This window comes from Paramacrobiotus metropolitanus, unplaced genomic scaffold (genome assembly GCF_019649055.1).
Source record: "Paramacrobiotus metropolitanus isolate TYO unplaced genomic scaffold, Prichtersi_v1.0 Parri_scaffold0000011, whole genome shotgun sequence".
NCBI classification, from domain to species: domain Eukaryota; kingdom Metazoa; phylum Tardigrada; class Eutardigrada; order Parachela; family Macrobiotidae; genus Paramacrobiotus; species Paramacrobiotus metropolitanus.
This window is the reverse complement of record NW_026570231.1, coordinates 489,218-501,226: the sequence shown is the minus strand read 5'-3', so window position 1 is coordinate 501,226 and position 12,009 is coordinate 489,218. Positions and strand designations below refer to the sequence as shown.

Sequence of the window (12,009 nt, the reverse complement as noted above, 5' to 3'; positions counted from 1 at the left end):
CCAGCAAAGCTCAGCTGTACTGTGTGTAGGAAGAAGATTGCTTAATACTCTAGAAATAGAGAAGTGAAAGTGCTTTACGATCTTTTCCGCATAGTCCACCTGACCACCTCTCCTTTTTTTGATGCTCTATTGATCCAATTAATTTATCGTGAAAAGCGATGCTACTCATAAGCGAACCGCAAACGCTCGGTGGACGGAAAACGATAGCAAAATGGCGATATATGCATTTAACATGGTAGGAAAACGTAGTATCTTTGTTGCAGTAGTGTGTTTAAGCCGCATTTTAGTTTTATTATTCTACTATACAGCATGATCGGTTTTATTTAATTTCAGGTTTCAGTTATTCTGTGGTGGCATTGGTGGATTTTTTGTCTTTGTTCCGCTGTTAATGATAATAATGATAGCATCACAATTCAGCCTGATATCCCAAAGGAAAATAACTTCGCTATTCTCGGGAATCTAACAGTGGACAATGTCGTGGCTGCGGCATCAGCTCTCGTAAATAACAGAACTGCGCGAATTTATTACGGAGACGGCGTCTACGGTGACCGGCACGATACCTACACCGGAAATAATGGATGGGGCTCCAAACGCGATTACTCTGATTCCTATAGCCACGAAGATAATGATTATTCATCAAGGTCATACCACTCATACGGGCCACGAAGGGAATTTTTCGATGAAAAAGATGATTCTGGCTATTCTCCCAACTACCGACCGTATCCGAGTACAGCAGGATATTACAACGATAATCCTTATGCGATGACCTACAACGGATATCAGGGCTGGAATAACTATGGCCGGTACGGTCCGGCCTACGGTGGTGGAGGGTATGGGGCTGGCGCGTATGGCGGTGGGTACTACCAGCGTCCTGGCTACGGGGGATATTATGGCTCACGACCCTTCTATCCGCCTCCACCACCGTTCCTTGGATATGGGTTTGCACCCTATGGGGGCTCTGATAACAATGTGCGTATTGGAAATACATCCCCGGTTTTGTTGTAACTTAAAGGTCACGTGCTGTATTTTGCAGCTACTGCTTCTGTTGCTGCTCCTAAGAAGACGGGAAGAATTGCACAGAATACGGGTACCGTTTGAGTTAATTTTCAGAAATTGATATCACCGCACTGTTCGACTCGTAGTACAGTCGTAATTTCTTATGGCCCCGTGCCATAATAATACTTGTTTAGTTCCGAGCACGTCTGTGGATGGTGCCACGTACCACAATTCAGACAGCTGTTATGCGGTAACATTAGATAGTTCTTTGAATGTGTGGACTGCCATTAAGATATCTTTATACCATTAATATTAGCTTCTATTATTCGGTATCAATATTTCTGAGGCGCAGTATAACCGTTTTCCATACAGTAAAATTAATTATGTTATAACTTTTAACAGGAGAGAGAACAAATACTTAACAACAACAACGACAACAACGGCGGTTTTCCATTACAGCGTCTGTTTCCTCTGGTAAGCGCAACTTCTATATAATTTAATTCGCATCCGAGCAGGCGTCTCATGTCTGGCTAGAGCGACAGTCTAGCTTGGGGTTTGAAACCTTTATGCTGTAACCAACTGAACACGAGTAGCAACGCAAAAAAATTGTGACAACTCAAAACTTGCTCACTAAGAAATTGTAACAGCGTAGCGGATGCCTACTATAAAAACCTTGAGGATGTGCTTTAAAGATACTCGTTACATATTGAGGAATATACTTATTCGCCGCCACCATAATTATACAGGTCGCACTCGTCGCCATAATTATACGGGTCTGTGGTTATTCGAATTAATGTTTCATTGTTTCTTTGCAGCTGTTACCACTACTGGGGAATTTGTTCGGATGATAACTATGAACGAGGATGGCCATATTCAATATATTGGGAGTTTATTCCTGATATGCATTATTTGACCACTTCCGGAACACTATGGCTACGGAGTTGAAAATTAATGCTTATCTGTAGCAGTATTTCTTATGCGATCGTCGTACGTTCCCGAACTGCAGATCCAAAGCATCAATGTACATGTAAAGTTACTTTATAAAGTTTAAAGCATTTAGGGTTTGGACTTTGGATTGGTGTTTATTACGTATATTGTGCACATCTAGTTTTTTACAACTTTAAGTATGAGTAAATTTGTTCGTCAGTATTAGACTATTGTTTGATCGGCTATTAATATTATCATCGAAAAGATACGATTTTAACAGGCAACTGCTGTAGCTACTTGTTCCCATCACATCATCATTATTCATTTCAGCTGTTTTTTTCCTTTCTTATTTTTGGATTGATTTGCTTTACGGGCATTATCGGAATATTCATACTAATTATATAAAAGCGATGTGCTTCTCGATATCGATTACTTTTGTCCAGCTAATGTTCGGGCGATGTACAGTACATTATCAAGTACATATCTAGATATAGTTAACCAGTAAAAGACATAGTAAATTACCTGGTCCGCTTCAGTTTGCATAATATACATGACCCTCTGCTGCAACTAATAGTGAATAAATGTTCGCGCTCCAGTAAACATGTCGAAAATAGGTCTTGCAGTCTGCATATTAATTACGTTGATTTTGATTTGCTTCGACATCTGATCAGATTAATTGAACTTGTTTCATTTACTTTGATTTCACATGCTTGGTCATGACATAAGAATTCGTCGCGTAACTTTGGTCCATGACCACTTGTATAAACATTATGAACAATCACTTTGCCTTTGGAAGTCTATAATTTCAGCTACTGCAGTATTTGTCGTTGTGATGTATGATCGCGACATCCCGGTTCTGTTCCAGGTTCGGTGTATTTAATTCCGATTGTTATTAATTACACACAATGACCCCCGGGAACCGATCGTCAGAAATACTGACTGTTGCAATTGTGTTATTGTTTATACTAGCTCAATCTGTTTTGCGGGTAACTCATGCTGCTAATGCCGAGCCCGAAAACAAAACGGCAGTCTCATCGGTGGAATTCTCTAAGACATACGACAGTGCATTTATACCTTCGCCAGGAGCGTCGAAAAAGGCTGACCTTTTGAAAAATGTATTCGGTATACCGGCAGTTTTAGCCGCGTCTACGCCAAAGCCAACGGCAGCGCTATCGCTTCAAAAAAGCGCCAACTTGGCAGATAGCGAAAACATGCATCTTCTTAACTCCCAATATTCAGCTGTTGCTTCAATGGAAGACGATGGTAGCACACGTTCCACATCGTCCAACGGAACCGACACATCCGGGATCCGATTTTTGGAGCTCCCCAGCAGCATCAGTAATGTTGCATTAACCGGTACCGGAAGCAGTAAACGAAATTCATATGTATCTCCGGACCTGAATATTACTTACGCCAATTACAAGCCAATCATCTATGCCACGACAGCGACCACGAAAAGATACACAACAAAGAAGATCCAGAGAGCAACGCCGGCACCGGTGAGGTTACTAAGCCCATCGTCTTACGATATCATCACGGCGAAAAGTCAGCGCGAGAGCCGGGCGGACGACTACACGGACAGCGATTCCAGCGTGCCGGTGCAAACCAGTTACAAAACCGCTCAGAGTGGTACGACTTCTGGAGCGGCCGGCGAGGACGGCAACTATGGTGACGGATACAATCTGGGGTATATTGCTGCAGCAGGAGAAAATGCCTACAGTGGATGGGGAGGGAATGACTACGGAGGAGGTGGAGGCAGTTACGGTGGGAACAGCTACGGCGGCGGTAGTTATAGTGGTGGCAGTTACGGAGGGGGTAGTAGCGGCGGCGAAGCGTACCACGGAGGTTCTTCCCAGTCTGGCTACGGTGGTCATGGCTGGGGATGGGGAGGTTCCGGATGGGGAAATAACGACCAAACGGTATGCACAATTAAAATATGTAAAGCATACATCGCCGATATATTCTTCATCGTATAACTAGCGGAAACGACAGCTATTTGTTACATATCTATATAACAAATAAAACAGATGCAAAATAGTACAAGAACGTACAAAAAAAAGTACTGTACAAGAATCGCCAACATTTATTAATTATGCTCAGAAATACTTAACAGTAAATATTCATTAACTGTAAATTTATGCTTTCAGTTGTTGTACGCCCTAGCCATAAAGTACGCAAATTTACGGGACAGATACCAAGATGACATTGAGGTAGGTCACCGTAGGTGATACTGAAGTATACTCTGCACTCTGCAGACATTTACATTGTACAACGCCAGAAAAATTTTATACATGATTTTATTCATTGCAGTACAGGGACGCCCTTATTGCTTCTATGCAGAAGAAAGGATTATTTGGATAAATCATACATTTGATTGCGAGATAACTGTGTGATTAGGGTCTATGTATTATTTAATTATCAGTTCTTAAATATACAGAATAGTCGTATAAATAAAGATGCCAAAGCATAGCGAAACCGCAAGCCGCAGACCTGACTACAAAAATGGTGCAAGGAAATACTATCTGCTCAAATACCACGTAACATATGATATTAAACAGTAAACGGTTGGCACGTTAAAAACACTACCAGTAGAATGTAGATTAAATAAATTCCTGACAGCTGACTAAATTCCTGACAGCTGTCGCACTGCATGAAATTTTTCACAACTTCTAACAAAAAATTCTACTTAAAATTACTATCAACATTACTTATTTGATTATTACCCGGAAAAGACGCTAATCGACTAATTCATGTCATCGCAACTGCTAATATTATATTGTTATTGATAAATGCAGAGCGGTAACAAACAGCCACACCAGTAAGAGTAAAAGCCGTTTATTCAAATCTACACAACAGCTAAAATAAAAAAAATTTATCAGCACACACACTCGTAACTGAAGTCATAAACGATAAACCGTACCTGGCATTTCTCAGGCCATATTCACAAACACGCTACTCAATTTTGTACTTCACAGAGTCCCGAACACAGGTATATAACTGCATGAAACTTAATGATGACCCTTGTATCCCCAACCAGGTCCGTATCCAATTAAATTACGCCTTGCAATAACTTCTCCGACGAAAAACCAGCATGCTATCTCAATACCCACAAGTGTGTTCAGCCAAGCTTCCTAAAAAGCAATAACTGTGAATGCTAACAGTTGGCGGTGTATTACGATTTCCTTACTTTGACGGTAAGTTTACGCCAGCTTCTTCGGCCGACACCAGCAATTACTCCCGAAATACCAGCAATCCCTTGCGGAATTTCTCCGGGAGTCGGGGGTCGCAATTCGCTTCTGGCATACTTCCATGCAGTGTTCAACCCAGGGCGAGCATTTGTCATTGCAGCTAAGAACGCAGAAATGTCAAAAGGCGGCAGCAGCGACTAAAGAAATCTCTCTTTCCCTTACTTTGTAATGCAGGTCCAATTTTGGCTACAAGTTTAGCCATTTTCGGGTTTACTTGGCAAGTTACGCTGCACCGTCAAAGGCTGGTTTTTTAATGGCAGAATAGAACTGAAGAGGGAAAAGAGATCCCAGATTGATGAAATCCGCGGTACTGGCATGAAAACTTCGGGGATATACGAGATAGGAGATACGGCTACGGCTACGACGACCACGTACGTACGTTCATACAGTACGGTTGATGGTCAGATGGCGCCACCGTCGCTCGTGATACCGAGTTTTAATACCGTGGCAGTTGCACAGCCATTTTAGTGTCTTCATCGTTTCCAAAGTTTTAACTTTTAAGTCAGTAGGTTTCGGATTTTGCAAACCAAAGGAACAGTTTTTATATTCTGCAGACGTTGCTTGGCATCGGTTTTTCGATTAGTTTATTTTTTGGCGAATGTGCATCGTGGCTTAGTTGTCGTTTTACGGTTTTATCTCTTGAAAATAACTGCGTGCTGTACTGAGTAATTGGGTTAATACACTACGTGGCTTACCGTTTACTCCGTTAAAATGGCTGACGTTGCTTTGGATGATTACATTAAAACCAAGCGAATCACGCGCAGCGGACGAGGGGGTCGTGGAGGTGCAGCTGGTGGACGTGGTGGAAAGTCTCGAGGAACTTCGCGGCAGTCCACGGGTCTGCGTGGCGCCCGGGGTGGAATTACCAAGGGCACACGTGGAGCCCGCAAAGGAGTTGCTAGTGTGAGATACGGACACTTAATCGACTGTTTCCCAACTTGATTCAGAGTGGAATGGATGATGAACGGGTTCTCTTAAATTGCAGTATGGGCGTTCCAATGTTGGTGGTGGAGAACGTTGGCAACACGACCTTTACGGCGGAGCAGGAGCTGGTGGTGTGCGATCTCGAACTGGAGCTGCTGGCACAAAACTCTTGATTTCCAATCTGGATTTCGCAGTTTCCGATAAAGATATTCATGTAAGCGTAAAAGCGATGTTGCGGCCACGGAGATTACGAAAACTCAGTTACGGCACTTACTGGCTGTGAAATCTCTGACATCATAATCAATGAGATCATCGACGGGGAACGGTCGGCTAAAGCCGTGCAGCCAGTGCTGTGATAAATGAAACCGCGTCTTTTTCGAAGTCAGAAAATCGAGCAGTCACGGTTCCACAGTTAGTGACTAATTAATGTCCATAAATTACGCAAAGGTAGCGTGCAAGTAACAGCGGATGACAGGAAACGCTTGCCTGTTTATCCTCCTGAACCTTGCCATAATAAATGTGGAATTTTCTGGGTGAACAGTCCACTGTGTTAAATGGATTGTCCTTGGGAAATTACGACATCTGCTGCATGGAACGAAGAGATGTAAATTCACCAAGTTACAGCCTGAATAAACAGCTTACAGCGCTGACTGGGTTTCCGGGCAAAAATTGACGCTGTGTGGCACTCAATATGACAGTAATTGTGTAATTAAGATTAAAAAATATCAGTAATCAGCTACTAATGTTGAAATTTTTATTAGGATAGTAACCGATAAACAGGTATTTTAAATTCTTGCTTATTTTGTGACAATAATAATGGTATCTGCAGGTACTTCTTCGCTGCATTAACTTTCTCCCAGTCACCGTGTTATTAAACTCGGAAATTTCTTTCAGGATTTGTTTAAGGAGTTCGGTGCCATCAAGAGAGCTGCCGTACACTACGACAGGTCTGGCCGATCGATCGGGACAGCGGAAGTTATATATATTCGTTCCAGTGACGCGGTTTCTGCCCTGAAACGTTACAACGATGTGCCATTGGATGGTAAGCAGTATTAACTTTTGGCTGGTACATTGTGAAATTATTCAGTCGTAGTTTTAACCGCTCTGAAATTTTAGCTCTCTGCATATTCATGCTTTAACTAACGATGCATTTAATTTATTTATTTTTTCAAAAAAAATTTGTTTTTAAAGGTCGTCCTATGGATATTCAGCTGGTTACTAGTGGTGTTGGCGCATCAGCTAATGGTGCGGGTGCCCCTCGACGCCGAGGTACCGGACGTGTGGGAGGTGGGAGCCAGGGTGCAGTGCGTGGCCGTGGTGCGCGGTAAGAAATTGCATACGCTTCGCTTCCTCTAGATCAAATGTTGTGAACGAGGAATTTTTTTTACCGACGTATCTGTTACAGTGCCGGAGGCACTAGCACCCGTGGTGGTCGAGGACGACGTGGAGCGCGTGGTGGTGGCCGAGGGCGCGGTGCGAAGCCCGATGTCACTCAGGCGCAGCTGGACATGGAATTGGACGAGTACCAGTCCTCAGCAAACGTAAGGCGAATGTTCATTCTTCTCGATGTTATCGATAGATATCTATTTCAATATACGTTTCCTTTGCAGAAATCAGCCTAGAGGGCGGAACTTCATAAGACTGTCCAGTCCTAACCACTTTTATTGCACACGTGCTATATGTACATAACTGTTTTGTCCACGTTGACCCTATCTTCCGCTGGTTCGTATTTTGTTTGGCCAGAGAGGAGGATTTCCGTCATTTTGGTAACGCTGTTAAAAATTCATGCTGTAAATCGGTGGTTGACTGGGTTTCTTTTTCAGATTGTTTGATATTTCGCATTCTGTCACAGCTTGAACATCTTCATTGAATAAATTTTGATATTCCTGTGGGCGGTTTGTTTGTGGATACACGGCACCAGTTTAGGAGACCACCAGTCTGGGATCGGTGGGGTTGAGAAGTCTACCGTTTGCGAAATATCGGCATTGAATGTGCGGGTTAAGGACTGACGATTATGGTTCTTAGAAAGCATCGGATGGGCGTTTACTGTGAAGGCTAGGGTCATTCAGTATGCAGTTCCGTTTCCTTGGAAATGGCCGCATAATTTTCCACTCCGCAGACAGCAACGTGGTGGTAGATCCTCGTTGATTCAAACTCCATAGAAATAGAATGTACAAAGGGGAAAACGAAGACAGTTACATAAGTCCCGGACCGACGAGCAGTGCTCTGGTACTCGTCAAGTATGGATGTGAGTTTGCCAAAATTATGTGCTGTTTCGTTGTTCATGTCTTACAGTATTGTACCTAATTGCAGACAGTAGGAGTCTAGCCGTAAATCCTAACGCTGGCTTATCTGGTGTTATGGAACTGGTGAGACAAGCTCTCCGATCGTCAGGTAAATATATTACCTGCTCTATTATAACCTGATAGCACTATTATAACCTGCTCAGTGTTCGTCTAAGATTTTCAGAAACGTTAGGTACTTACTGTTTGTTGTAATGCGAGTATCGTTAATTGCAGGCTTGCCAGAGGTAGATCGTATAGAATTATGCGATGAGAGTGGGAGGCTGATTAGTCCATATGAGTTTCCATCTATGATGACGCTGTCGTCTTTTATCAAGCCTGACGTAGAGGAGACTTATTTCATCCCAGTTAGAGTGGAAAGTAAGATATGTTTTCATTTCCCTATTTCCTTTACTTTGCGCCCGTTAATGTAACTACATCGCGCTAAAAGATTACCCATTAATCTTAGTGCTTAATTTCGATGTTTTTGTTGCTTTAAGGAGATGGTAAGCAAATAGTGAAACTTGACCCCCTTCTGGCCGATGCTGAACGAACGGAGCCAGAAGTAATGCAAAAAATGAAGAAAGAGAACCATGTAGCAAAGGAGCGAAGAACTCCTAAGGGGGAAAACCTTTTTAATTCCCGGAACACTTTCCCGGAAGAGACTTTGCAGTCGTCAGGTCTTCCTGGGTCGGTACATACTCCGAAAGTCGACGGGAAACGAGCACATGGTTCCAAAAATCAAAAATAAGCCGTTGGGGTCGCGGTGCTTTTACATTTTTTCGACGGTGTTCTGGGTTCTTGGTAGTTGCCGTCCTTCTGTGTATTTTTAGGAGAATTTTCGAGAAGTCTTATGCTGAAATAAAATATTCGTAGGCTGTCAGATGTAACCAAAAGCAATAAATTTGAAAAGAAACCATTTTGCGAACAAAATCTGCATTTAAAAAATATTTATTAGTTATTACGTGTTCTGCTGGCTGATGATGTGTTGTACTGATGATGTATTGTACATGTATGATGTAGCACTCAGCAAAAAAGTACCACAGTAAAAGTACGATTAATTACGACACGAGTATAGGGGGAAAAATGTGTCTAGCCGAACCAATCCCTTGTACTTCTGATGTAAGCCAGCTGGTGGTTTACGTTGTGGCTTGACAGTGTTTTATGTAAAGCGCTGCCATTAAGATTGCAGGTACTGATAACAGGTAAGCAGCACTCGTACAACTGCAGGTAAACAGGCTAAAACTGTGTTATAGCCCAGACCTGCCTGGTGCAGTTAATACCACATGTACCGTCAATGCCGCACAGCCTTAATAGCAGCGCTTTACATAAAACGCTGTGCTGCCATAACGTAAACCACCAGCTGGCTTACATCAGAAGTACAAGGGACTGGTTCGGCTGGACACATTTTTCCCCTTATATTAGGTACAGATGTCGATTGCGGTGGGTTAAATTAATAACAAACACTACCCGTATTTCTGTCGCCACCAACAGAGTTATTCTTTCCTGGCAAAGTACCAAATAGTCAAATACGATGCACCATTTCCTTTCAGAGCAGCCAGACTAATCCTTTGTCGAAGAAAAGCCGATTTCAATTATTACTCTAATTGTTTTAGTTATTAATTTAACCACACAATATTATTACAGGTTTGAGTTTGAAATAAATCTTATTATTATATATTATCATATAATTATTTGTATTGTACCAATTTGAAATAAACCTTACAATTGTTATTATGCTGTCTTGGAAAAAATAATTTTTACAGTACACTACTGTACACTGCGTACTCGTACAGTAGGTTTCGAACAAAACGTTCCATTTTTCAACTCTTGCAACCACCAAGGGTTGGCAGCTTGTCATTGTTATTTGGTATGACTACTGGAGTACTGGTACGGACCACCGTACGGTAGAGTTTTGGCTTTTTGGTGTTAGACAGATGCGGGTAAGGACATGCGACTGCACTGCCAATGCGTTGAGCGCGCTGGTGTTCGTTGCGACGTCGGCCAAGTGCAATGCGGGTGACGTCGACAAGGCATACTACCTCCGGATGTCGCAACACTGCAATAGCTTTACTGTGTTTCACTTTGCAGTCTCATAAATTATTTCTGATTTTTTAATCGAAAATAGTTAATTTTTAATACCATTGTCATTTGATCTAACAATAAGTCGATAAGTCAATACTCAATAAGTGCCCAATTCAATAAATTGCTAATGCTGTTCATTACGTATGTCAAAGTTAATTTATAATTCACCGGAATATTCCACGAAATTTTAGTTTAAGATTTTAAGGAATAAGCTCTTATAATTTTTGGCTGATAGTGCGTTTAAGTAATTTCGCGACGCCTTTGGATTTTTGTGGAATGTACCGGTGAATTATAAAATCTTGTGGCGAATTTTGTGGAATGCAATGGTGAATTACTTATAAAATTTTAGTGAGGCACCAGCATAAAAATGCACCTTCTGACTCCCCATTTTTTTAAAAAGTCGGTCGAGAATATTTAAAATATCTGTTTTCTTGCATTCGTCGGGTGAAATTTTTGCTACGCTAAAGATTTTGCCGCATTTTTTTTATCATTCTTTTGCAATAACTGCATTCAATTGTAATTAGTAGGTCGAAAATAAGCACTTCGAAGTAGGCAGATGCCGGCTTCCAGAGTACTGTAGCTAAAACTTTTTTTCACTAGCAATAACAAAATCACACAGTCTAACATTTTCCAATAATATCAGTAGTACCAAAAAATAATACTTCGTAAGTTACACGTACGTACTTACCAAGAATATAATTTTTAAAGAAATGGGCTCGCAACATCAGGCGGCTAAACGTAATTTAGGTTATTTTTTATTTGCCAATTACCATTGATCAGGTGCTGGCCGAAAGCCGACTACTCTGTAGCACTCGTGCAAGTGCTAAAGTTATTTTACATAATTCCACATATAATGTTATACATATAATACCAGATGTGGTATTACTATATCTGCGTAATATACCGCAGGTGAGATGAAAATTAATATTGCAGCAACAACACATTTAGTTTTGAATAAAAAAAGTTATAAACAGCCGCAGGATAAAATTATGATGCCGGTCAATAGGAGTCACAAGCACACCAGCACTATGCGCTAAATGATTATTTCCAGAAAAGTTATGAATCCTTTTGTGGTGCACAGTTATCGGCATTTGTGGACACCGTGGTGCACAACAATGCGGGACGACTAGGATAAATACGAACTAATGACTCCGTTGCCGTTGTGTATTTTTTACACGAGTATTTTTATTTTCACATTTTACTGTGGTCTGCCATAAATTCATGCCGGAAACGAACGGTCTGTTTGCCGTCCCTCCAAATGTTTTGGTGTATATACGAGATAAAGAAAGGTTATCGTAGCGCACAAGTGCTTATACAGTTATACTTATTTATCATTATTGCATAATTTGTAAGTGTCTAATTACAGTGCAATCAGCTCCAGTACCTGTAAAATGCAATTTTTTGTAATTCTCAAAATCTGTAACATACGTGAACTGTAATTATTTAACGAGAAATTCACTATTAACTTAACTACATGCGTGAGTATTTATTCTTAAAGCTTAAAGAATTTTTTGCCGCATAACAGCATACGGAACTCAATAAAGGTT

The 12,009-nt window shown here is 41.4% G+C and overlaps 4 protein-coding genes across 5 annotated transcripts; 3 read left to right on the top strand and 1 right to left on the bottom strand.

Moving 5' to 3' along the window:
- Positions 1-24: 24 nt before the first annotated feature.
- Positions 25-1,933, top strand: LOC129583654 (uncharacterized). The gene is made up of 5 exons (XM_055475542.1): positions 25-235; positions 334-969; positions 1,034-1,087; positions 1,399-1,470; positions 1,812-1,933. Exons 1-5 carry the CDS (start codon positions 212-214, stop codon positions 1,842-1,844), a joined length of 819 nt encoding a protein of 272 aa, XP_055331517.1. The 5' UTR covers positions 25-211; the 3' UTR covers positions 1,845-1,933.
- Positions 1,934-1,947: 14 nt separating this feature from the next.
- Positions 1,948-4,378, top strand: LOC129583650 (secreted protein C-like). Of its 2 annotated transcripts, XM_055475535.1 has the most exons (4): positions 1,948-2,023; positions 2,893-3,842; positions 4,071-4,133; positions 4,234-4,378. In XM_055475535.1, the coding sequence occupies exons 1-4, from the start codon at positions 1,948-1,950 to the stop codon at positions 4,282-4,284; spliced, it is 1,140 nt and encodes a 379-aa protein (XP_055331510.1). In that variant the 3' UTR covers positions 4,285-4,378. The 2 variants fall into 2 exon arrangements, with proteins under 2 accessions (XP_055331510.1, XP_055331511.1); XM_055475536.1 differs by lacking the exon at positions 1,948-2,023 and having other exon boundaries at positions 2,589-3,842.
- A 311-nt stretch (positions 4,379-4,689) lies between these two features.
- Positions 4,690-5,631, bottom strand: LOC129583658 (ATP synthase subunit g, mitochondrial-like). Its single transcript, XM_055475547.1, has 3 exons — positions 5,334-5,631; positions 5,111-5,271; positions 4,690-5,054 (listed from the first exon to the last, which is right to left on the bottom strand). Exons 1-3 carry the CDS (start codon positions 5,371-5,373, stop codon positions 4,932-4,934), a joined length of 324 nt encoding a protein of 107 aa, XP_055331522.1. The 5' UTR covers positions 5,374-5,631; the 3' UTR covers positions 4,690-4,931.
- Positions 5,632-5,634: 3 nt separating this feature from the next.
- Positions 5,635-7,987, top strand: LOC129583655 (THO complex subunit 4-like). Its single transcript, XM_055475543.1, has 7 exons — positions 5,635-6,074; positions 6,157-6,309; positions 6,990-7,137; positions 7,287-7,419; positions 7,501-7,636; positions 7,706-7,861; positions 7,919-7,987. Exons 1-6 carry the CDS (start codon positions 5,883-5,885, stop codon positions 7,715-7,717), a joined length of 774 nt encoding a protein of 257 aa, XP_055331518.1. The 5' UTR covers positions 5,635-5,882; the 3' UTR covers positions 7,718-7,861; positions 7,919-7,987.
- The last annotated feature ends 4,022 nt before the right edge of the window (positions 7,988-12,009 follow it).

Excerpts from the sequence above, each read along its gene's own strand:
- LOC129583654 (XM_055475542.1), top strand. The coding sequence starts at position 212 with ATGGCGATATATGCATTTAACATG. Across the intron at positions 236-333 it reads CGATATATGCATTTAACATG|GTTTCAGTTATTCTGTGGTG; the intron begins GTAGGAAAACGT and ends ATTTAATTTCAG. Across the intron at positions 1,471-1,811 it reads TACAGCGTCTGTTTCCTCTG|CTGTTACCACTACTGGGGAA; the intron begins GTAAGCGCAACT and ends GTTTCTTTGCAG.
- LOC129583650 (XM_055475535.1), top strand. The coding sequence starts at position 1,948 with ATGCTTATCTGTAGCAGTATTTCTTATGCGATCGTCGTACGTTCCCGA. Across the intron at positions 3,843-4,070 it reads GGGGAAATAACGACCAAACG|TTGTTGTACGCCCTAGCCAT; the intron begins GTATGCACAATT and ends TTATGCTTTCAG. Across the intron at positions 4,134-4,233 it reads GATACCAAGATGACATTGAG|TACAGGGACGCCCTTATTGC; the intron begins GTAGGTCACCGT and ends TATTCATTGCAG.
- LOC129583658 (XM_055475547.1), bottom strand. The coding sequence starts at position 5,373 with ATGGCTAAACTTGTAGCCAAAATTGGACCTGCATTACAAA. Across the intron at positions 5,272-5,333 it reads AATTGGACCTGCATTACAAA|CTGCAATGACAAATGCTCGC; the intron begins GTAAGGGAAAGA and ends CTGCGTTCTTAG. Across the intron at positions 5,055-5,110 it reads GGCGTAAACTTACCGTCAAA|GAAGCTTGGCTGAACACACT; the intron begins GTAAGGAAATCG and ends ATTGCTTTTTAG.
- LOC129583655 (XM_055475543.1), top strand. The coding sequence starts at position 5,883 with ATGGCTGACGTTGCTTTGGATGATTACATTAAAACCAAGCGAATCACG. Across the intron at positions 7,138-7,286 it reads CAACGATGTGCCATTGGATG|GTCGTCCTATGGATATTCAG; the intron begins GTAAGCAGTATT and ends TTGTTTTTAAAG. Across the intron at positions 7,420-7,500 it reads GTGCGTGGCCGTGGTGCGCG|TGCCGGAGGCACTAGCACCC; the intron begins GTAAGAAATTGC and ends TATCTGTTACAG.